This window comes from Myxine glutinosa, chromosome 5, assembly GCF_964187855.1.
Source record: "Myxine glutinosa chromosome 5, kmMyxGlut1.1, whole genome shotgun sequence".
In the NCBI taxonomy this organism is placed as follows: Eukaryota; Metazoa; Chordata; class Myxini; order Myxiniformes; family Myxinidae; genus Myxine; species Myxine glutinosa.
In genome coordinates this window covers 58618717-58635120 of record NC_136265.1, presented here as the reverse complement: position 1 = coordinate 58635120, position 16404 = coordinate 58618717, and the positions used below count along the sequence as shown (strand labels likewise).

Genomic DNA, 16404 nt, shown 5'->3' with positions numbered 1-16404 from the left:
GGCATGGCCATGACCTGGAAGATGCTCGCCAACAAACTGCCGACAGCCTTGCTGATTTAAGCTGCGAAAAATACAACAATATCCCACACTTAGTTTAGTATTATTTGTTGTTGTACATGAGCCTGTCGTATTCGTCCACAGTGATCAACTGCACAGAGTGATTGGGCTAACGGCATCTCCATGCTTCAGTTTAACATCAAGGCCATCTTCCACGCCCTGGGACCTACATCAGCAACCGAGGTTGCTTCTCCAGTTGGCAAAGCCTGCTGCAGTTCCTCATGTTCCACAACGATGGTACCGCTCTACCAGCTGCACGGAAAGGACGAGCCCTGGGAATGGACTGGGGTAAGACTTTATCTGTATAATCATGTATTTTCCCTCCATATCAAGCCCACAGTTCTGCTGGCTACCTCTGGTGCAGGCCATACACCGCTCTGACTGCGCCAGTGGTCCGAGCTTCTTCGCCGGAGTGGTTTTCAGCTCCAGCTCACACCGAGGCGGGACCATGTGGTGTCAGACCTGCTTTTCAGCTCCAGTGGCACTCTGGCTCTACCAGCTGCTTCAACAGTGGGGAGCATCACCTCATTCGGCGGCTTCACCAGGTGCCGATCCTTCAGATGAAAGAGCACTGCAATTATCGGAATTACCGACAACGGGTGAGGCCGCAACGAAGAGGCAGCCGATGAGGTAAAGACATGCCAATGCTATGCACTCAGAAGACGTGTTGTCAGGCCCATCAAAAAAAAAAAGTAGCCATGAGAATGCCGTATTTTATGCCGTAAGTGAATTGAAAAGATAAATTTAATTTTTTTCAAATCTTCGTTAATTAGCATTAACATCACAAGAGGAGGGAAGTTGTGGAAGAATTTCAAATGAACATTCACATATTCAAACACACACACTGATATATATTTACTGAGTACGAGGATGTTACGGGGTAAAATGTGGTTAAAATGGATAATCACTGTGTGGTGTGTGGGAGCAGACTTGGTGAGATGGAGTGAAGGCCGGCTCTCCCCACGTGGAGTGTTTGTGGTGGACGTGTGGGGTTGGCTCATGGTCCCATTGGCTTTTTTCCTCGATTGATAAATTCAGGCATCTCGCATGGGACATTGTTTTATGATTTTTTAAATGTTAAATGATAATGTCGATTTTTGTATGGAGCAGGGGCAAGTTAGATTAAAAATGAATATTTGTATTTTGGTACAAGTCAAGATGCCCCCTGGGCACCAAGAAGTCTACATTCCTCTATCTGTATGTGGTAAAACCTTTGATCTACTTCGACATAATCCAAAATATTGTATCTGCCTTGAATGATGGCCTTCATGATGATTATGTAATCGGACGTGTGCAGGAGTATAAAAGTGAGACTTACTGCAGTGTCCGGTGAGAGAGAATCCCAGCAAATGCCTTGATTGGTTAAATGTTGATTGGCAAAATGTAACTAAATGTGCGAGGTTCTCTCTTCTGCTTGCATAAATTAACTTTGAAATCTGTAACATCTTTATGCAAGTACCAATAAACCATTGAACTCTGTTATGCCTGGAACTTGATTGGAGAAGACTACTTTATTTTAATGTTTCAACTGTAATACTTTGAACATGACAGAAGAGTGAGGGAAAATTCCCCCACACACTCCAATCCAATCCCGGGGCTGTATAATAATGGGCGGGGTCTAATCCATGTTGATCTTTATGACGACAGACCACTCTGAAAGCCTCAAACACATCAGCCAATAAGAGTACATCGGTCATGAGATACAAATCGTGATATTCACCGAGCTTCTTTATGTCAAACTTCTTCCAAACATTTTCCACTTGTTGATATGTTCTTTGTCAGTTCTATGAGTTTTATTCAACTCATTGTAGAAACTTTTTTTTAGAGGGGAGTTGTGTTTTTCAAACGAGTTCACATCAATCATAAGTATACACGTTTTTGCGACAAGAGTTCAATATCTTCCTGATTTGATAAATGAGTTTGAAGAATTGGAAAACTTTTTATATTTAATGAGGTAATGGGAAGAAAAGACAACAAAAAAAAACAATTGTGGACTCCAACTAGGAAAAATTGTCAGCCTCAAGGAAGTGCAGCGGATGGATATCTGGAATTTCAAAAGGTATTTAAAAAGGTACCATGTCGGAGGTTGTTAGCTAAGATGAAGGGTTGTGAAGTGGCTGGTCTCTCTCATTGGTTGTTAATTGTTATCTCCACATACAGTCAGGTGAAAAAGGAAGTACACCCCATGTAAAGTTTTGACTTTTTCAACATATTTCAACATACAGCTATTTGATCTTCATTTCAACAATATTGATAGACAAAGGTGATATAATATAACAAATATCATGAAACATTTACATTTTGTAGTCCATTGTATAATTTAAATAAACATAAATGCAAATTTCGCATGTGGAAAAAGTAAGTGCACCCCTACATTTATCACTACTTCAAATACCTAAAATTAGAATCAGGTGCACCAGCTCAGGTGCAAATGATTAGAACATCGTTGGAGAGGATTTTGGAGGAACCAGTCTTATTTAAACCTCAGACATTTAGTTTGGTTTGCTCTTTGTTGTTTAAGTGTGCGGCGTCACCATGCCTAGATCAAAAGAGCTCTCTGAGGCCTTCAGAAAGAAGGTTATAGATGCCTATGAGTCTGGGAAGGGATTTAAAAAGATCTCCAAACAATTTGAAATCAATCATTCGACTGTCCGGAAGATCATCCACAAGTGGAGAAGATTCCATACAACTGCCAACTTGTTCAGGCCAGGCTGCCCCAGCAAGTTCAGCCCGATAGCAGACTGCAAGATGCTGAAAGAAGTCTCTAAGAACCCCAGAATGTCATCACGGGGCCGACAGGTAGCTCTTGCCACTGTTGATGTCAAAGTGCACGAGTCTACCATTAGAAAGAGGCTGCACAAATTTGATCTACATGGGAGGTGTGCCAGGAGGAAACCTTTGCTGTCCAGAAAGAACATCAGGGCAAGACTAAAGTTTGCCAATGAACACCAAGGCAAAGACCAGCACTTCTGGAGCAATGTGCTCTGGACAGATGAGTCAAAGGTAGAGCTATTTGGCCACAGTACCAGAACACATGTTTGGTGAAAACCAAAGACAGCATTTGACCAAAAGAACCTGATACCTACTGTAAAGCATGGTGGTGGAAATATTATGGTTTGGGGCAGCTTTGCTGCATCAGGGCCTGGGCAGCTCACCATCACAGAATCCACGATGAATTCTTCATTGTACCAGAGGGTGCTTGAGGATAATGTGATGCCATCTGTCGGAAAGTTGAAGCTCAACCGAAGGTACACCTTGCAACATGACAATGACCCTAAACATACCAGTAAATCCACCAAGGAATGGCTGAAAAGAAAGAAATGGAGGGTTCTGGAATGGCCAAGTCAAAGCCCGGATCTAAATCCCATCGAGATGTTGTGGGGGGGATTTGAAACGAGCTGTGCATGCAAGAAACCCCTCAAACATCACACAGCTGAAGGAATTCTGCATGGAAGAGTGGGCAAAAATTTCTCCCAGTCGATGTCAGAGACTGGTAGACAGTTATGAGAAACGCCTACTTGAGGTTGTTTCTGCCAAAGGGGGCAAAACCACCTATTAGACCCAAGGGTGTACTTACTTTTTGCACATGGGAAATTTGCATTTATGTTTATTTAAACCATACAATTATTACGTGCTCCTCACCAAACCACGGTCACGGTGTACCTACGAGCCTCGAGAGGAGTCACGGCAGAAAGATGTGTTATTCTGTATGTCAAAGATCAATGGTGAAACCACACCAATTGTTACCAACAAAGAAGTATTGTATTAAGGTCACAGAAGAATAACGGTACAATAACAATATTAATCAATTGTACAACCAATATATCATTCCTATGATGGTACCATCAGTTTCGTACAATATAACTCACTGTGCTCCAAGTGAGCGAAAATAACATTCCCAATGTCTCTGTCCCAGCTTCAAACCAAAGTCGATCCACGTTCCAGTGATCGTCGGAACGATGTTGTATCGAGACCAGAATCCCGTTCGGTTGACAGTCACACTGCCAAAGATAGGCAAAGGTATCCTCAAGAGGCGACTGGGAAATCACACCTTTGGGTATGGACGTTCAACGGCTCACAAACGGCGAACCGCAAATTAACCTTCGGTTACGGACGTTCAACGGCTCAGACGGCGAACCACAAATTCCCACTCAAAATCCACGTTAAACACACACACACACACACCAGATTAACGACTGGATGGTTGTGAAAATGGTTGAAGCGAGGTGAAAAACCTGGAGCGATGCGAAATCGGGCGCGAGACAAAACTGACAACGGTCCGTTCTCGAGACGTAACGGCACTCCAATGATTCTCTTCGGAATCAACCGCAAAACCTGACACGCAGGTTTATCTGTCACAGCGATAACCACTCTGTCGCAGGAATCCCTTTCCCAGGAAACCCCAAAGTTCACTAGTGACCCCCGTTCGCCAGCGTTTGCTCCAGACCTCCAAGTAGCTCAGCTCCTTCTCCGACCTTACTCGCTCCACCTCCTTTTTTCTCTTCTTCTTCCTCTGGTTCCCGATCCGGTTTCCGGTTTCTTTTAAAACATTAATTTATTTTACCTTTTGAAAACAGATCTCCATTTCACTTAAACGATAACAGTAATAGTACAACAACAACAACAGGCATTTTAAAGGCCATTTTCCCTGCAAGAGCGGGGGTTAGCCTTGCGGTCCCCATGACAATCTTCTCCATTTTGCCCTTTTCTGCATCTCCCCTTGTTAACCCCCTGGCCCGCATTTCTTCTTCGACCATCTTTAGCCAAGTCTTTCTCGGTCTTCTCCATCCTCTACTTCCTTCCACATTCATTTCCATCACTCTTCTCAACCAGTCATTTTCATCCTTCCTCAACACATGACCAAACCATCTCAAACTGTTTCTCTTCACAGCATCCATCAAAGGCTCTATTCCCATCATCTTTCGCAATTCATCATTTGGCTTCCTCTCTCTCAACGATACTCCACACATCCACCGAACCATTCGCATTTCCACCCTTTCCAGCCTTCTTTGCTGCTCTACGTACATTACCCATGTCTCGCTCCCATAAATCATAACACTTCTCACACATGCAGCCTTTCCTTTCCCTTCAGCTTCAATGACACTCCCCTCCTCGTCAGCACGCCACTCAGTTCCCGAAACTTCTTCCATGCACATCTCACTCTAGCAACCGTTGCCGAGTCTGATCCACCTTCTCCATTCAGCATGTCTCCTCGGTAACAAAATGTTTTCACACCTTCCAGCTTCACGCCGTCTCCAAGATCCAACTCAACATTTCCTTCATCTGCAGCTCACTCTGTGCACACCTTACACTTGAATGTAGCTGCCACACTGGTTAATGACCCTCTCAAACCACTACATTTTTGATGAACCCACTCAGCGCACATTGTACATTGAATTGAGTTCACTCCGACACCCTTCCTGCACATGGCCACTTCCCAGTTCTTTCCACCTCACCACATGCTTTACCACTTGCCATCACCTTTGTTTTTCCGATATTCACCTTCAGACCTTTCGTCTCCATACATTCCTTCCACTTGTTCATCTTCTCCTTCATTCCATCCATACTTTCTGCAATCAACACCAGATCATCTGCAGACAACACCTCCCACGGTAAACCCTCCTTTACGTTCCGAGCCAGCACCTCCATCAGAGCTACAAATAGTAGTGGATTTAGTACCGACTCCTGATGCACTCCCACCTTCACCTCAAACTCACCACTCTTCCCGTCCTTCGTCCTTACAGCTGTGCGCGCTCTTTTGTACATTGCCATCACTACTCTGATCAACCATTCCTCCACTCCTAACTTCCTCAATGCCCATGTCAATACTTCACGTGGAACCCTATCGAATGCTTTCTCCAGATCAACAAACCCAAGAAACAACTTCTTCCTCTTCTCCATGTACTTCTCCTGCAACTGCCTCACAATAAAAAGCACGTCTGTCGTTCCTCTTCCTGGCATAAATCCAAACTGCATTTCGTCAATCTTCACTTTCTTCCTTATCCTCCTCTCCAACACCCTTTCCAATACCTTCATTCCATTCTCCAATAACTTTATCGCTCGATACGAGCCACAGTCCAGAGGGTCACCTTTCCCCTTGTATAGAGGGACGAGGGTACTCAGTTCCCAATCCACTGGAATGCGGCCTTCTTTCACCACCAGATTGCAGATCTCTGTCATTCTCTTCACACCCCAATTTCCGGCTGCCTTCAACATATCTACCACAACTCCCGTCGGCCCTCCTGCTTTTCTACTCTTCATTGCTTTAATCGCTTCCTCAACTTCCTTCTCGGTTGTCTTCTCTGCCGGTCCTAAAACTGGGTTACTCTCTATGTTGCCGTCCCATTCATTCTCTGCATTCAACAGTATTTCCACATATCTCTTCCATCTTCCTTTAATTCCATCTGGGTCCACAACGATTTGTCCCACTTCATCCTTCAAGCAACTCACCCCCATCACATCACACCTCTCTTTCGCTATCTGCTTTGCAATCCTGAATACCGCTCTCTGACCCTCTTCTGAATCCAACCGTTCTCCGAACATTTTCCGACATGCCTCCTGTGCCTTTGCTACCTCTTTCTTTGCAGCCTTCTTGGCTGCCTTATAACTTTCATGCTCTTCCTTTTCTGCCCCCGTACCCTTCGCCTTCTGCTACTCCTTGAACTTCTTCCTCTTCTCGTCAATCTTCTTTCCAACTTCATCATCCCACCACCATGTTTCCGAGTGCCTCGGTGGTCCCTTTTGTCCATCCACATACCTCACCAACGGCTCCCAACAGACTTTCTTTCATTGACATCCAACCACTTTCAAGCTCAACCACATCATCCTCTACCATACTCAGCCTCTCTTTTAATGCCTCCCTCACTGTCACCTCTTTCAACCTCCACACCTTCATTCTCGGTTGGTACCTGTATTATTGTTCGATAACAATAATAGTACATGCAACCAAAAATGTTTACAGTGGATGAGAATCACAACAACGGAAGTGATGAATCCATAACACAATAGACTACAAAATGTAAATGTTTCATGATATTTGTTATATTATATCACCTTTAACCTCAAATTTATCCTCAAATTTAAATTTATCCTCAAATATCACCTTTATCCTATTTGGTATAGTTTGAGTACCAGTTCACTGGTAATTCCCTGCTTGTCGTTAAAGGCGGCAAAAAGGGTTGGCGTCAGGAAGGGCATCCGGCCGTAAAACATTGCTTCAAAAAGGGGACCGAAAAACAACAACTACCACGGTTCCCGAAAAAGGCCAACCCCCGCTTGCGGGGAAAAATGGCCTCTAAAGGTGGTTTTTTTATATATCACCTTTATATATCAATATTGTTGAAATGAAGATCAAATAGCTGAATGTTGAAATATGTTGAAAAAGTCAAAACTTTACATGGGGTGTACTTACTTTTTCACGTGACTGTATGGGTTTTAGAAGGTGGGAGAAAGTTCTCCCAGAACTCAAAATCTCCACCTCTTTTTTCAGTAAAGGATCATTCTTCACAAACAAAATTGTGAAACATCATCGTCATAGCTTCTTTCCAAGGGCTCTTTTCAAAATCTTCACTGAACCCCTGACAGCTTCCACTTGTAGCTCGTTTGCAGTGATATTCCCCAGAATGTTTTTTTAATACTGGAGAACCCCAACATTCATGGGGAAATATTCTTGAAAAATGCTGCAAATGTCGAATCCGCAAATGTCGGGGCATTCTTTCCATGGGAAAATGGGGATAGGTTCCCGGGGGTTCGAGATTCACAAGGGAAAATGTTTAAATTTTACGAACACAAATGCACATGATTATAGTTTCATTTAAAATGCTTACAAATTCAAGAACAACAAAAGCAGGTACTGTTTCCTATTTTTATTGAAGATACGGTACAGTACAGTATGATGTAACGTTTGATGATGATGATGATGATGATGAATGATGATTATTATTGAGAATCTAGGAAACTCGATGAACTCCTCTGAAGAGGACACAGGTAAGGGTGATGAAGAGTCCTGCAATGAAGGGGATGCAGATGAGGGTGCCGAAGGTGTGGAGGTGGAGGGGCTGGGGCGAAAAATAGGTGATCGTGAGCTGTTTCGCCGAGTGCTGTCGGTTTCTGTGCATCTTTGTCTGGCAGCAGAACATCATCCAACCCCCTCTCGAACTGGAGGTACCTCTCCATCTTGCAACCTGTCAGCAAATGACCTCATATCCTGCTTGATATCATACTGATGTCATGTACTGATGATACTGATACTGATGATATGATATTCTGATGACTGACTGATATCATATCATATCCTCAGCGAGGAACTTGACGGCCAGGTTGGGCCTCGCCACCTTTTCCTGCTCGTCACAGCCCTCTTCCTCCTCCTGTGCCTCAGAAGCCTTAATTATGGCTGCTGACTCCTCAGTCAGCTCCTCACCATGTGAGGTGATTATCTCCAATTCCTCAGGCTACATGTCGTTGAAGCCATCGCTTCCTACCTCCCATGCCAATCCGGCAATTGTCCGCCTCTCTTTTGTGGCGTCGGGAAAGCCTCTGACGTTGTTGACTGCCTGTGGCCATAGATTATGCCAGCAAGCGTTGATGGTAGAGGCTTTGACCTCATCCAGAGTCCTTGATGGTGCTGATACAGTGCACGATGTTGAAGTCCTTCCAACATTTCTTGACATCAACTTCAGGGGGTGAGCTCAATGGCATCCAAGATGCGATGGAAGGTGCGGCAGGTGTAATACGTTTTAAACGTTGAAATCACATCTTGGTCGAGTAGTTGCATTAGGGATGGGTAGGTGGGTGGGTGGCAACAAGATCACCTCAACATTGGCATGAGCCACCTTTAGCACATTGAGGAGGACAGGAGTGTTATACACCAGCAGAACCTTGAAGGCGAGGTTCTTATCTACCAGGTACCTTTCCACTTGAGGGCCAAAACAGTTGTGGAACCAATCCATAAAGATGACGGCCAAAACATCAGCCTTGAAGCCTGATGCTGTCCTCTCTCTCTCGCTTCAAGATGAAAGTCCGAGTGGGCATTTTCTTCCAGAACAGGATGGCCTCATCTGCATTGAAGACCTGCTCTGGCACGTACCGTTTTTCCTGGATGAGCTGCACGAGTTGAGCAGGGAAACATTTTTGATCCTAATGGTCTGCGAAAGCACATTTGCCTGTGAGCTTCGCATTGTGGAGATTGTACCACTGCTTGAAGTGGGCAAACCATCCCCTGCTGGCTTGAAAGGGACTGGGGCCACTCGTACCCGCATCATTCAAACCCACATCGCTCGGTGTTTTCAACACCACCCCTGCCAGCCAGACGATTGTTCATTCGCTTTGCCTTTTCATAAATCCGATGTCTGCTTCAAAGAATGTTCCTCTGGGCATTGTCTTCTATCCACAAATTTAATGCCTTCTCCATTGCTTTGATGACCTGGGTAACCACTTTGGTGTTGGGTACTGTGCACACCACCACACTTTCATGAATCGCCTGTGGTGGAATAACTCGAACCTCAATCAAGCTCTACCAATTCACAGGTTGGTTGAATCATTATTATGAAATACGTGCACGCACAGAGATGTTAAAACAACACAGGGTAATCAGTATCATGCGTTGTCCTCCCTCTCTCATGAAATGCTTCAAAGGAAATCCTTATACGCAGTGGAATAAACCCCGCTAGTCTGACACACGCTGTTCTGTGCACTTGGTTAAGCTCCATCAGACCACCTCCTCCTTGTCTCGGCAAGTAAAACATCAGAATGCATTGGTTTGTAGAATACCTTACGAATCGTTCGACCTTAACTTGTTTTGGTGTCTAAGTTGTTGATCTCCGATTGTGTCCAGTTTATAATTGCACAGCTATACTGGAATACCGGTACTGCAAATTGGTTTATAGCTTTGATTTTGTTCATTGGAGAGAGGGATGACTTCAGAATTAGTCTTATTCTGCATATCTACTCTTTGCCGATTAATTATCTTACGCATTTTTTTTGTGTTGTACCTGGCTACCTTCTTCTATTCTGAGGTATTTGTGGGATGCTTCGTTTTTTAGTTCCTGTATAGTTGTGCTTTCATCAATTGCGATATAATGTTATTTTTGTTTTACCACAGAAATGTGCATTTGGCGGATTTGTCAAGACCAAATTCCATTTAAATATCCTCCGAGTTGTCCTTTACTAGTTTGCGTTGATCTGCCAATTTGTTATCATTCTGTGCGGACAGTTTTAGATCATCCATGTACAACAGATGTCACCTTTCTAGGTTATTTGGTCATTTCTCTGTTGCACGTTAGATTGTATCCGTGTCCTTGGTCATTGATGAGGTTACTCATTGGGTCCAGAGCCAGACAAAAACAGGATGGGGAAAGGCTGTCACCTTGTAAGATACCACGTCATATCATTATCCCTTGGATTTCAATCTTTTCTTCCAAGTGAGGTAGTATCAGCATTGTATTTCAGTGTCATTGCTTTCTCTATCAGTGTGACTATTTGGGGGTTAATTTTGCATACTTGCATGCATTTTATAATCCATGAATGTGGAACACGATCAAAGGCTTTTTGTAATCTATCCAGGCTGTGAATAAGTTGGTTTGTTGGTGCGTGGAGTTTTTGCGTATGGTCTTGTTTAATAACAAATGGTCTATCGTTCCATCACATCCTCTCTTTCATCATTTCTGTTCTCCCTCTAAAACTCCTTGTTGCATGAGGTGTTTGTAAATTTCATCGATTAATTAATCCTGTTAAATGTTTGTATGTTGTTTTTAAGCACGTTATCGGTTTATACTTTTTGGGTAGTTGGGTTTCATTAGATTTTGGAATGAGAAGCGCTTTGCCTTCTCTGAACCATTGATCCATTGGCTGTTCGCCTTTGATGATTTTGTTAAATGCTACAACGTAGTGAGGGCGGAGAGCATACAGTTGCTTCAACCAAAAGTTTGGTATCCCATCTGGGCCAGGGCTTTTCAAGTTTGCCATCTTTGCACATTGTTGTCATATCTTTTCTGCATCAATTATTACTGGGGACATTTCCTCAAGATGTTGTTTCTTCTCTTCCAGGTTTCGGATCCAATTGAGTACTTCTTGTGTTCTCATTCGTCTCGTATATCCCTTTCCAGCATTTTTTCCAAGATCCTCTTATTTGTCACATTTGCAACACAGGGGGATTTGCCAGATTTTGTTTGTTTCCCTAGTTCTCTGCCTACCATTTTCAGGATGTTTTCAAACCGTTGATTTTGCCTTCTTCTGTTGTTGGCGTCATCATAGTTTATTTATTTTTCCTCCTATTTGTTGTATTTGGAACTTACTATGGGCAGCCAATGGTACTACCCATTATTTTTGATGTTGGATTTCTTTTTGATTTGTCAGATTTGTTTTTTCTTGACCTTTGGACTTCAGTTTCCCTTCTTGAATTGTTCTAGTTGTCCTGTTTCCTTCCTCAGTTGGTCTCTCTGCTTCTCCAGTCTCTGTTTCCAAGGTGGTGTTTTGTTTCTGGTCAGATTATCACATCCCTTGTTTTTGCATTGTTTGCCACCATTTTCTTTTTCAGTAGCCTGGTGTTGGCTTAGCAGTTATGGTGCTGGTTTGAGATCCGACGATCCTGAGTTTGAATCCCGGTCGATCGCTGAATTAACGCCAGGGGGGTTGACTCAGCCTGTCATCCTTCCAAGGATGGCAAATTGAGTACCAGCTTGCTGGGATGAACGTGCTGGTGTGTGCCCCGGTTTAGAATAGGTACACCATATTGCTGCATGTCGTAAGAGGCGACTAAAGGGTTGGCATCAGGAAGGGCATCTGGCCATAGAAACATTGCCTCAAAAAGGGAACCATGATGATTGTCATTGGGCCCACAAGGCGAACGCCCGCTCCAACAGGGAAAATGGCCTTAAAAAGTGCTGTTGTGGGGTTTTTTTTGCCTGCTATTTTCTCTTGGACATACTTTCTCATTGGTTGTTATCCCCAGATGCGGATTTTAGGAGGTGGGACGAAGTCTCCCAGAACTCAAAATCTCCACCTCCTTTTTTGGGAAAGGATTGTTTACTCATAAATCAGATTGTGAAACTTCATTCTCATTGTTTTGTTCCAAGGACTCTTTTGATAATCTTCACTGAACCTCTGACAGGCTGTGACAGGCCTCTGACAATTTCCGCTTTCTTCAATTTCCAATTCCTCTTGACCTTATTTTTCAGCTCCAGGTATTTGATAATTTTCTTGGTCTCTGAAGCATTTAGTCCAAAGTCATTGGGAATGGAAACCTCAATCAACAATGCTGACTTTTACTTTTTGTGTTTGAGCACTATCTCTGGACACGATGCTCCGCATGCAATGTCTCCACTTGGTGGGATCATCTTGTCATGCGTGAGCACCATCTGTTCCTTTTCAAGGATCGAATTTGGTTTGTGTTTCCATGATTGTTCTGGGACCGGAATCTTGAAATGTTTGCAGATGTGCCAGTGGATTACTCGATAGATGCTGTCATGGCTTTCTGTGTACAGTTGTTCCGACATGCATTTTTTGCATCCCAAAAGAGGTGACTGGTACTTTCTGTTTCTACTCCACAAATCCTGCATTTGTCTGATTGGTTCAATCCCTCCATCTATCTATAATTCCATTAATCTCTGTGTGTATGTGTGTTTGTATGTGTGTATGTGTGTATGTGTGTATGTGTGTATGTGTGTATGTTTGTCTGTGACCGCTGTTTCTCGACAACCACGGGTCCGATATACTTTAAACTTGCCAGGTATATTGCTGGGGACCCGAGGATGTGCCTTTTCAAGGTTTCATATTAATCGGACAAGTACTTACCGAGCTATGGCGATTTCTTTACCAAACACTGCAAGCCGTTCGCTTTGGACCAAACCATTGCATGTAAATAGAGGGGGGGTTTCTGTGGTCGTTGCGAATGGACCAAACCATTCATGTAAATAGAGGGGGGGGGTTCTGTGGTCGTTACTGCCACGTGGTTTCAAAGTTTTTTTTTGTTGTTGTTGTTTGCACGCATGTTTTTTTGCACCCACGTACGGGCACGCCCTAGGATGTTTACACACACACACCCCTACACAAATTTTTTTTTTTTTTTTTTTTTTGGCAAGGAACGGGCACCCACGTACGGGCACGTCCTAGCTTATATATAGTACGGGCATGCCCTAGTTTTCTTAAAGCCATGAGTGTGGTGTCCCTGGTGTTGGGTATTTACGATGACTTGTTCTCCATCCCAATTTATTTGACCTCTTCTTCGCCATTTAAATGAGCCTTCCTTGTCAATATCCTGTTCAGGCTGGAGTTCCCCAAGGCAGTATTCTGGGCCCTATGCTTTTTCTGGTCTTCATCAAGAGAGTCGGATCTCTCCGACTCTCTTGAAAATCCTCTCTATCTCTTTGCTGATGACTCCACTCTCTACCGCTCCATTCTTCATCCCTCAGATCGGCAGTCTGCAGCCTCCTCGCTCTCTGCAGACCTGGACAAAATCACAGACTGGGCAAACAAGTGGAACATGTCTTTCAATCCTGACAAATCTCACACTCTTACGATGTCTCTCCGAAAAGACTGACTGGACAACCCTCCCATCCACTTTCTGAATAATCCTCTCCAAGAAGTTCTGTCACTCAAGCTTTTGGGTCTCACTATCTGCCATGATCTTTCCTGAGAAAACCACATTTCAAATCTGGCCTCCAAAGCCAGTCGCCGACTGGGCATCCTCCGTCGTGCGAAGTCCTTCCTTGGGAAACCTGAGCTCCTCGCCACTTATAAGGCTTTCATCTGCAGCTCAATGGAATATTGTTCCCCCCTCTGGGCTGGTGCTCCTGCCTCACACCTAGCTCGTCTTCACGCTGTTGAAACCAAAGCGTTCAGAATCATTGGAATCTCCCGCGATTAAGCTACCTCCGAGGGCCTTTCACTTATTCACCGCAGGCAGGTTGGTGGTCTTTCTGTCTTCTACCGACTCCTTTCCGGCCTTGCTCCTCCAGCTCTCTCTGGGCTCTGTCCCCCAAATATTCCTACAGGTCGCACAAGATCTGCCTGCAACCCTCTTATGGTTAAACTGCCAAAATCAAGACTCTCTGCTCACCTTCACTCCTTCATTCCTCTTTTCTCCCGCCTCTGGAACAAACTCCCTCACTCTCTTCAATCCCACTCCTCCCTCCAGGTCATTAAAACAGCTGTTCACCACCATCTCTTATCTTCCCCCATCCAAAACCTTGATCTTTTCTACCCCCGCTAATTTCACCCCAAATCCACTTTTTTGAAATACCAACTTCTTTCCTGGAAGTCCTTGGCGTACTTGTGTTTATACTTCTCCCACCCCCCACCCCCCTTCCCACGCCGCCTTCCCCCAATCCCTCTCCCTCCCACACATTCCCGATGTCCCTGCTCTCAAATGTTGTGTTTATGTGCTTCCCCTTCTCTCCCCATCTTGTCTACCGCTCCCCTTTTTATATACTTTGTTTGTTTGTCTCTTTGATTTGTTTTTGTGATAAATGTTAGCTCTTTCACGAGCCTCGATTCTGTATACAAAAAAAAAGAAAAAAAAAAGAAAACCTGTTCTGTCAAACTCTTCTTTGAATCTTCCTGCTCTTTTGGCATTCCCCCATTTGTCAGAAAATATCTGCTGATATTTCTTTTTGTCGTTTTCTTTTTCTTCTTTGCGATCATTGGGGCTGTATTTGTTTCTGTTTTGTTTTCCTGTGTAGTATCCTTCACTTGCACCTGTTTTTGGAAGTTTGTTTCCAAATGGATTTACGGTACCTTTGCTGATTTGTTGTTTTCATGTTCGTGCACAAATCTCATTCGATAGTCTGTTGAGCTTTTCACATACTCCGCTAGTCCTACACATGCTGTCCTGTGCACGTGGTTCAGCTACATCAGTCCACCTCGTCCTCCTATTCTTGGCAAGTAAAACCTCAGCATGCATTGTTTTTGTTTAATAGATTATGAAAAGTTAGAAGTTTCCTTGTTTTGGTGTCTAAGTTGTTGATTTCTAATTGTTTCCAGTTTATATTTGCACAGCTATACTGGAATACTGGTACTGCAAGTTGGTTTATAGCTTTGGTTTTGTTCATTGGAGAGAAGGATGACTTCAGAATTAGTGTTATTCTGCGCAAGTACTCTTTGCTGATTATTTTCCGCCTTTTTTGGTGTTGTACCTGGGGAGGTCTTCTTGTATTCCGATGTATTTGAAGGATGCTTCCTTTTCTAGTTCCTGTATTGTACTTCCATCTACTGAGATAGTGTGTGTTCCTTTTGTTTTTCCAGAAAGATATCCGCATTTGGTGCATTTGTCAAGAACAAATTCCATTTGAATGTCCTCAGTCGCGCTTTTCTAGTTTGAGATCGTCCACGTGCAGTAGATGTCTTCTGTGTGTCTTCTTTGATGTTGAGAAAGATATGATGAACAAGCAAATGCCTCGCTGCACACAGAGCACTTGTGGGGCTTCTTTCTTGTGTGTATTATTTGATGTCTCCTTAAATTTGATGATCGAATAAAGGCTTTAGGACACACAGAACACTTGTGTGGCTTCTCTCCTGTGTGTATTATTTGATGATTCCTTAAATCTGATGATTGAAAAAAGGCTTTAGGACATAAAGAACACTTGTGTGGCTTCTCTCCTGTGTGTATTCTTTGATGACTCCTTAAATTTGATGATCGAGTAAAGGCTTTAGGACACACAGAACACTTGTGTGGCTTCTCTCCTGTGTGTATTCTTTGATGACTCCTTAAATTTGATGATCGAGTAAAGGCTTGAGGACACAAGGAACACTTGTGAGGCTTCTCTCCTGTGTGCCGTCTTTGATGAATGTGTAAATCTATCGATCGAATAAAGGCTTTAGCACACGAAGAACACTTGTGTGGCTTTTCACCTGTGTGTATTCTTTGATGAAAGTGCAAATATGACTTTTGCATAAAGGTTTTCAGACACACAGAACACTTAAAAGGCTTCTCGCCTGTGTGTGTTCTTTGATGAATCTGCAAATTTGATGATCGAGAAAATTTCTTTTTGCAAATAGAACACTTGAATGGCTTCTCTCCCTTATGGATTGTTTTATGTAGTTTTAAAATTGACAACGTTGTAAATGATTTGTCACACACAGAACACTTGTGTAGTTTCCTAATTCCTTGTATAATCTTGAGGGTCTCTGTGCAACATTTACGAGACATGCTGTGAAATGTACCAGTATCTTGAGTAACTGTCTGTGTCATGTGACGATTGAAAACTTGTGCGTTGAGCAACTGGGAACTGTTGGACCAAGAATCCAATTTCATTCGTTTCTCTGAAAAGACAAGTCACAAAAAGCAATAATTCACACCAGTTTGTCCATATTTGATAATATTTCTCAAATTAATTTGAACATTGTCATTAGTTA

The 16404-nt window shown here is 43.4% G+C and overlaps 2 protein-coding genes across 2 annotated transcripts in view; one reads left to right on the top strand and one right to left on the bottom strand.

Moving 5' to 3' along the window:
* The window catches only part of LOC144892280 (uncharacterized), an 80377-nt gene extending 78841 nt beyond the window's left edge, over nt 1–1536 (top strand). The window contains exon 6 of the mRNA XM_078778099.1: nt 190–1536. Within this exon, the coding sequence (XP_078634225.1) occupies nt 190–194 (5 nt within the window). The 3' untranslated portion in view covers nt 195–1536. The remainder of the gene's footprint in view (nt 1–189) is intronic.
* Nucleotides 1537–7907: 6371 nt separating this feature from the next.
* Nucleotides 7908–16404, bottom strand: part of LOC137428591 (uncharacterized) — a 45438-nt gene continuing 36941 nt past the window's right edge. Inside the window, exon 12 of the mRNA XM_078777307.1 lies at nt 7908–16311. Coding sequence (XP_078633433.1) covers nt 15362–16311 — 950 coding nt within the window. The 3' untranslated portion in view covers nt 7908–15361. The remainder of the gene's footprint in view (nt 16312–16404) is intronic.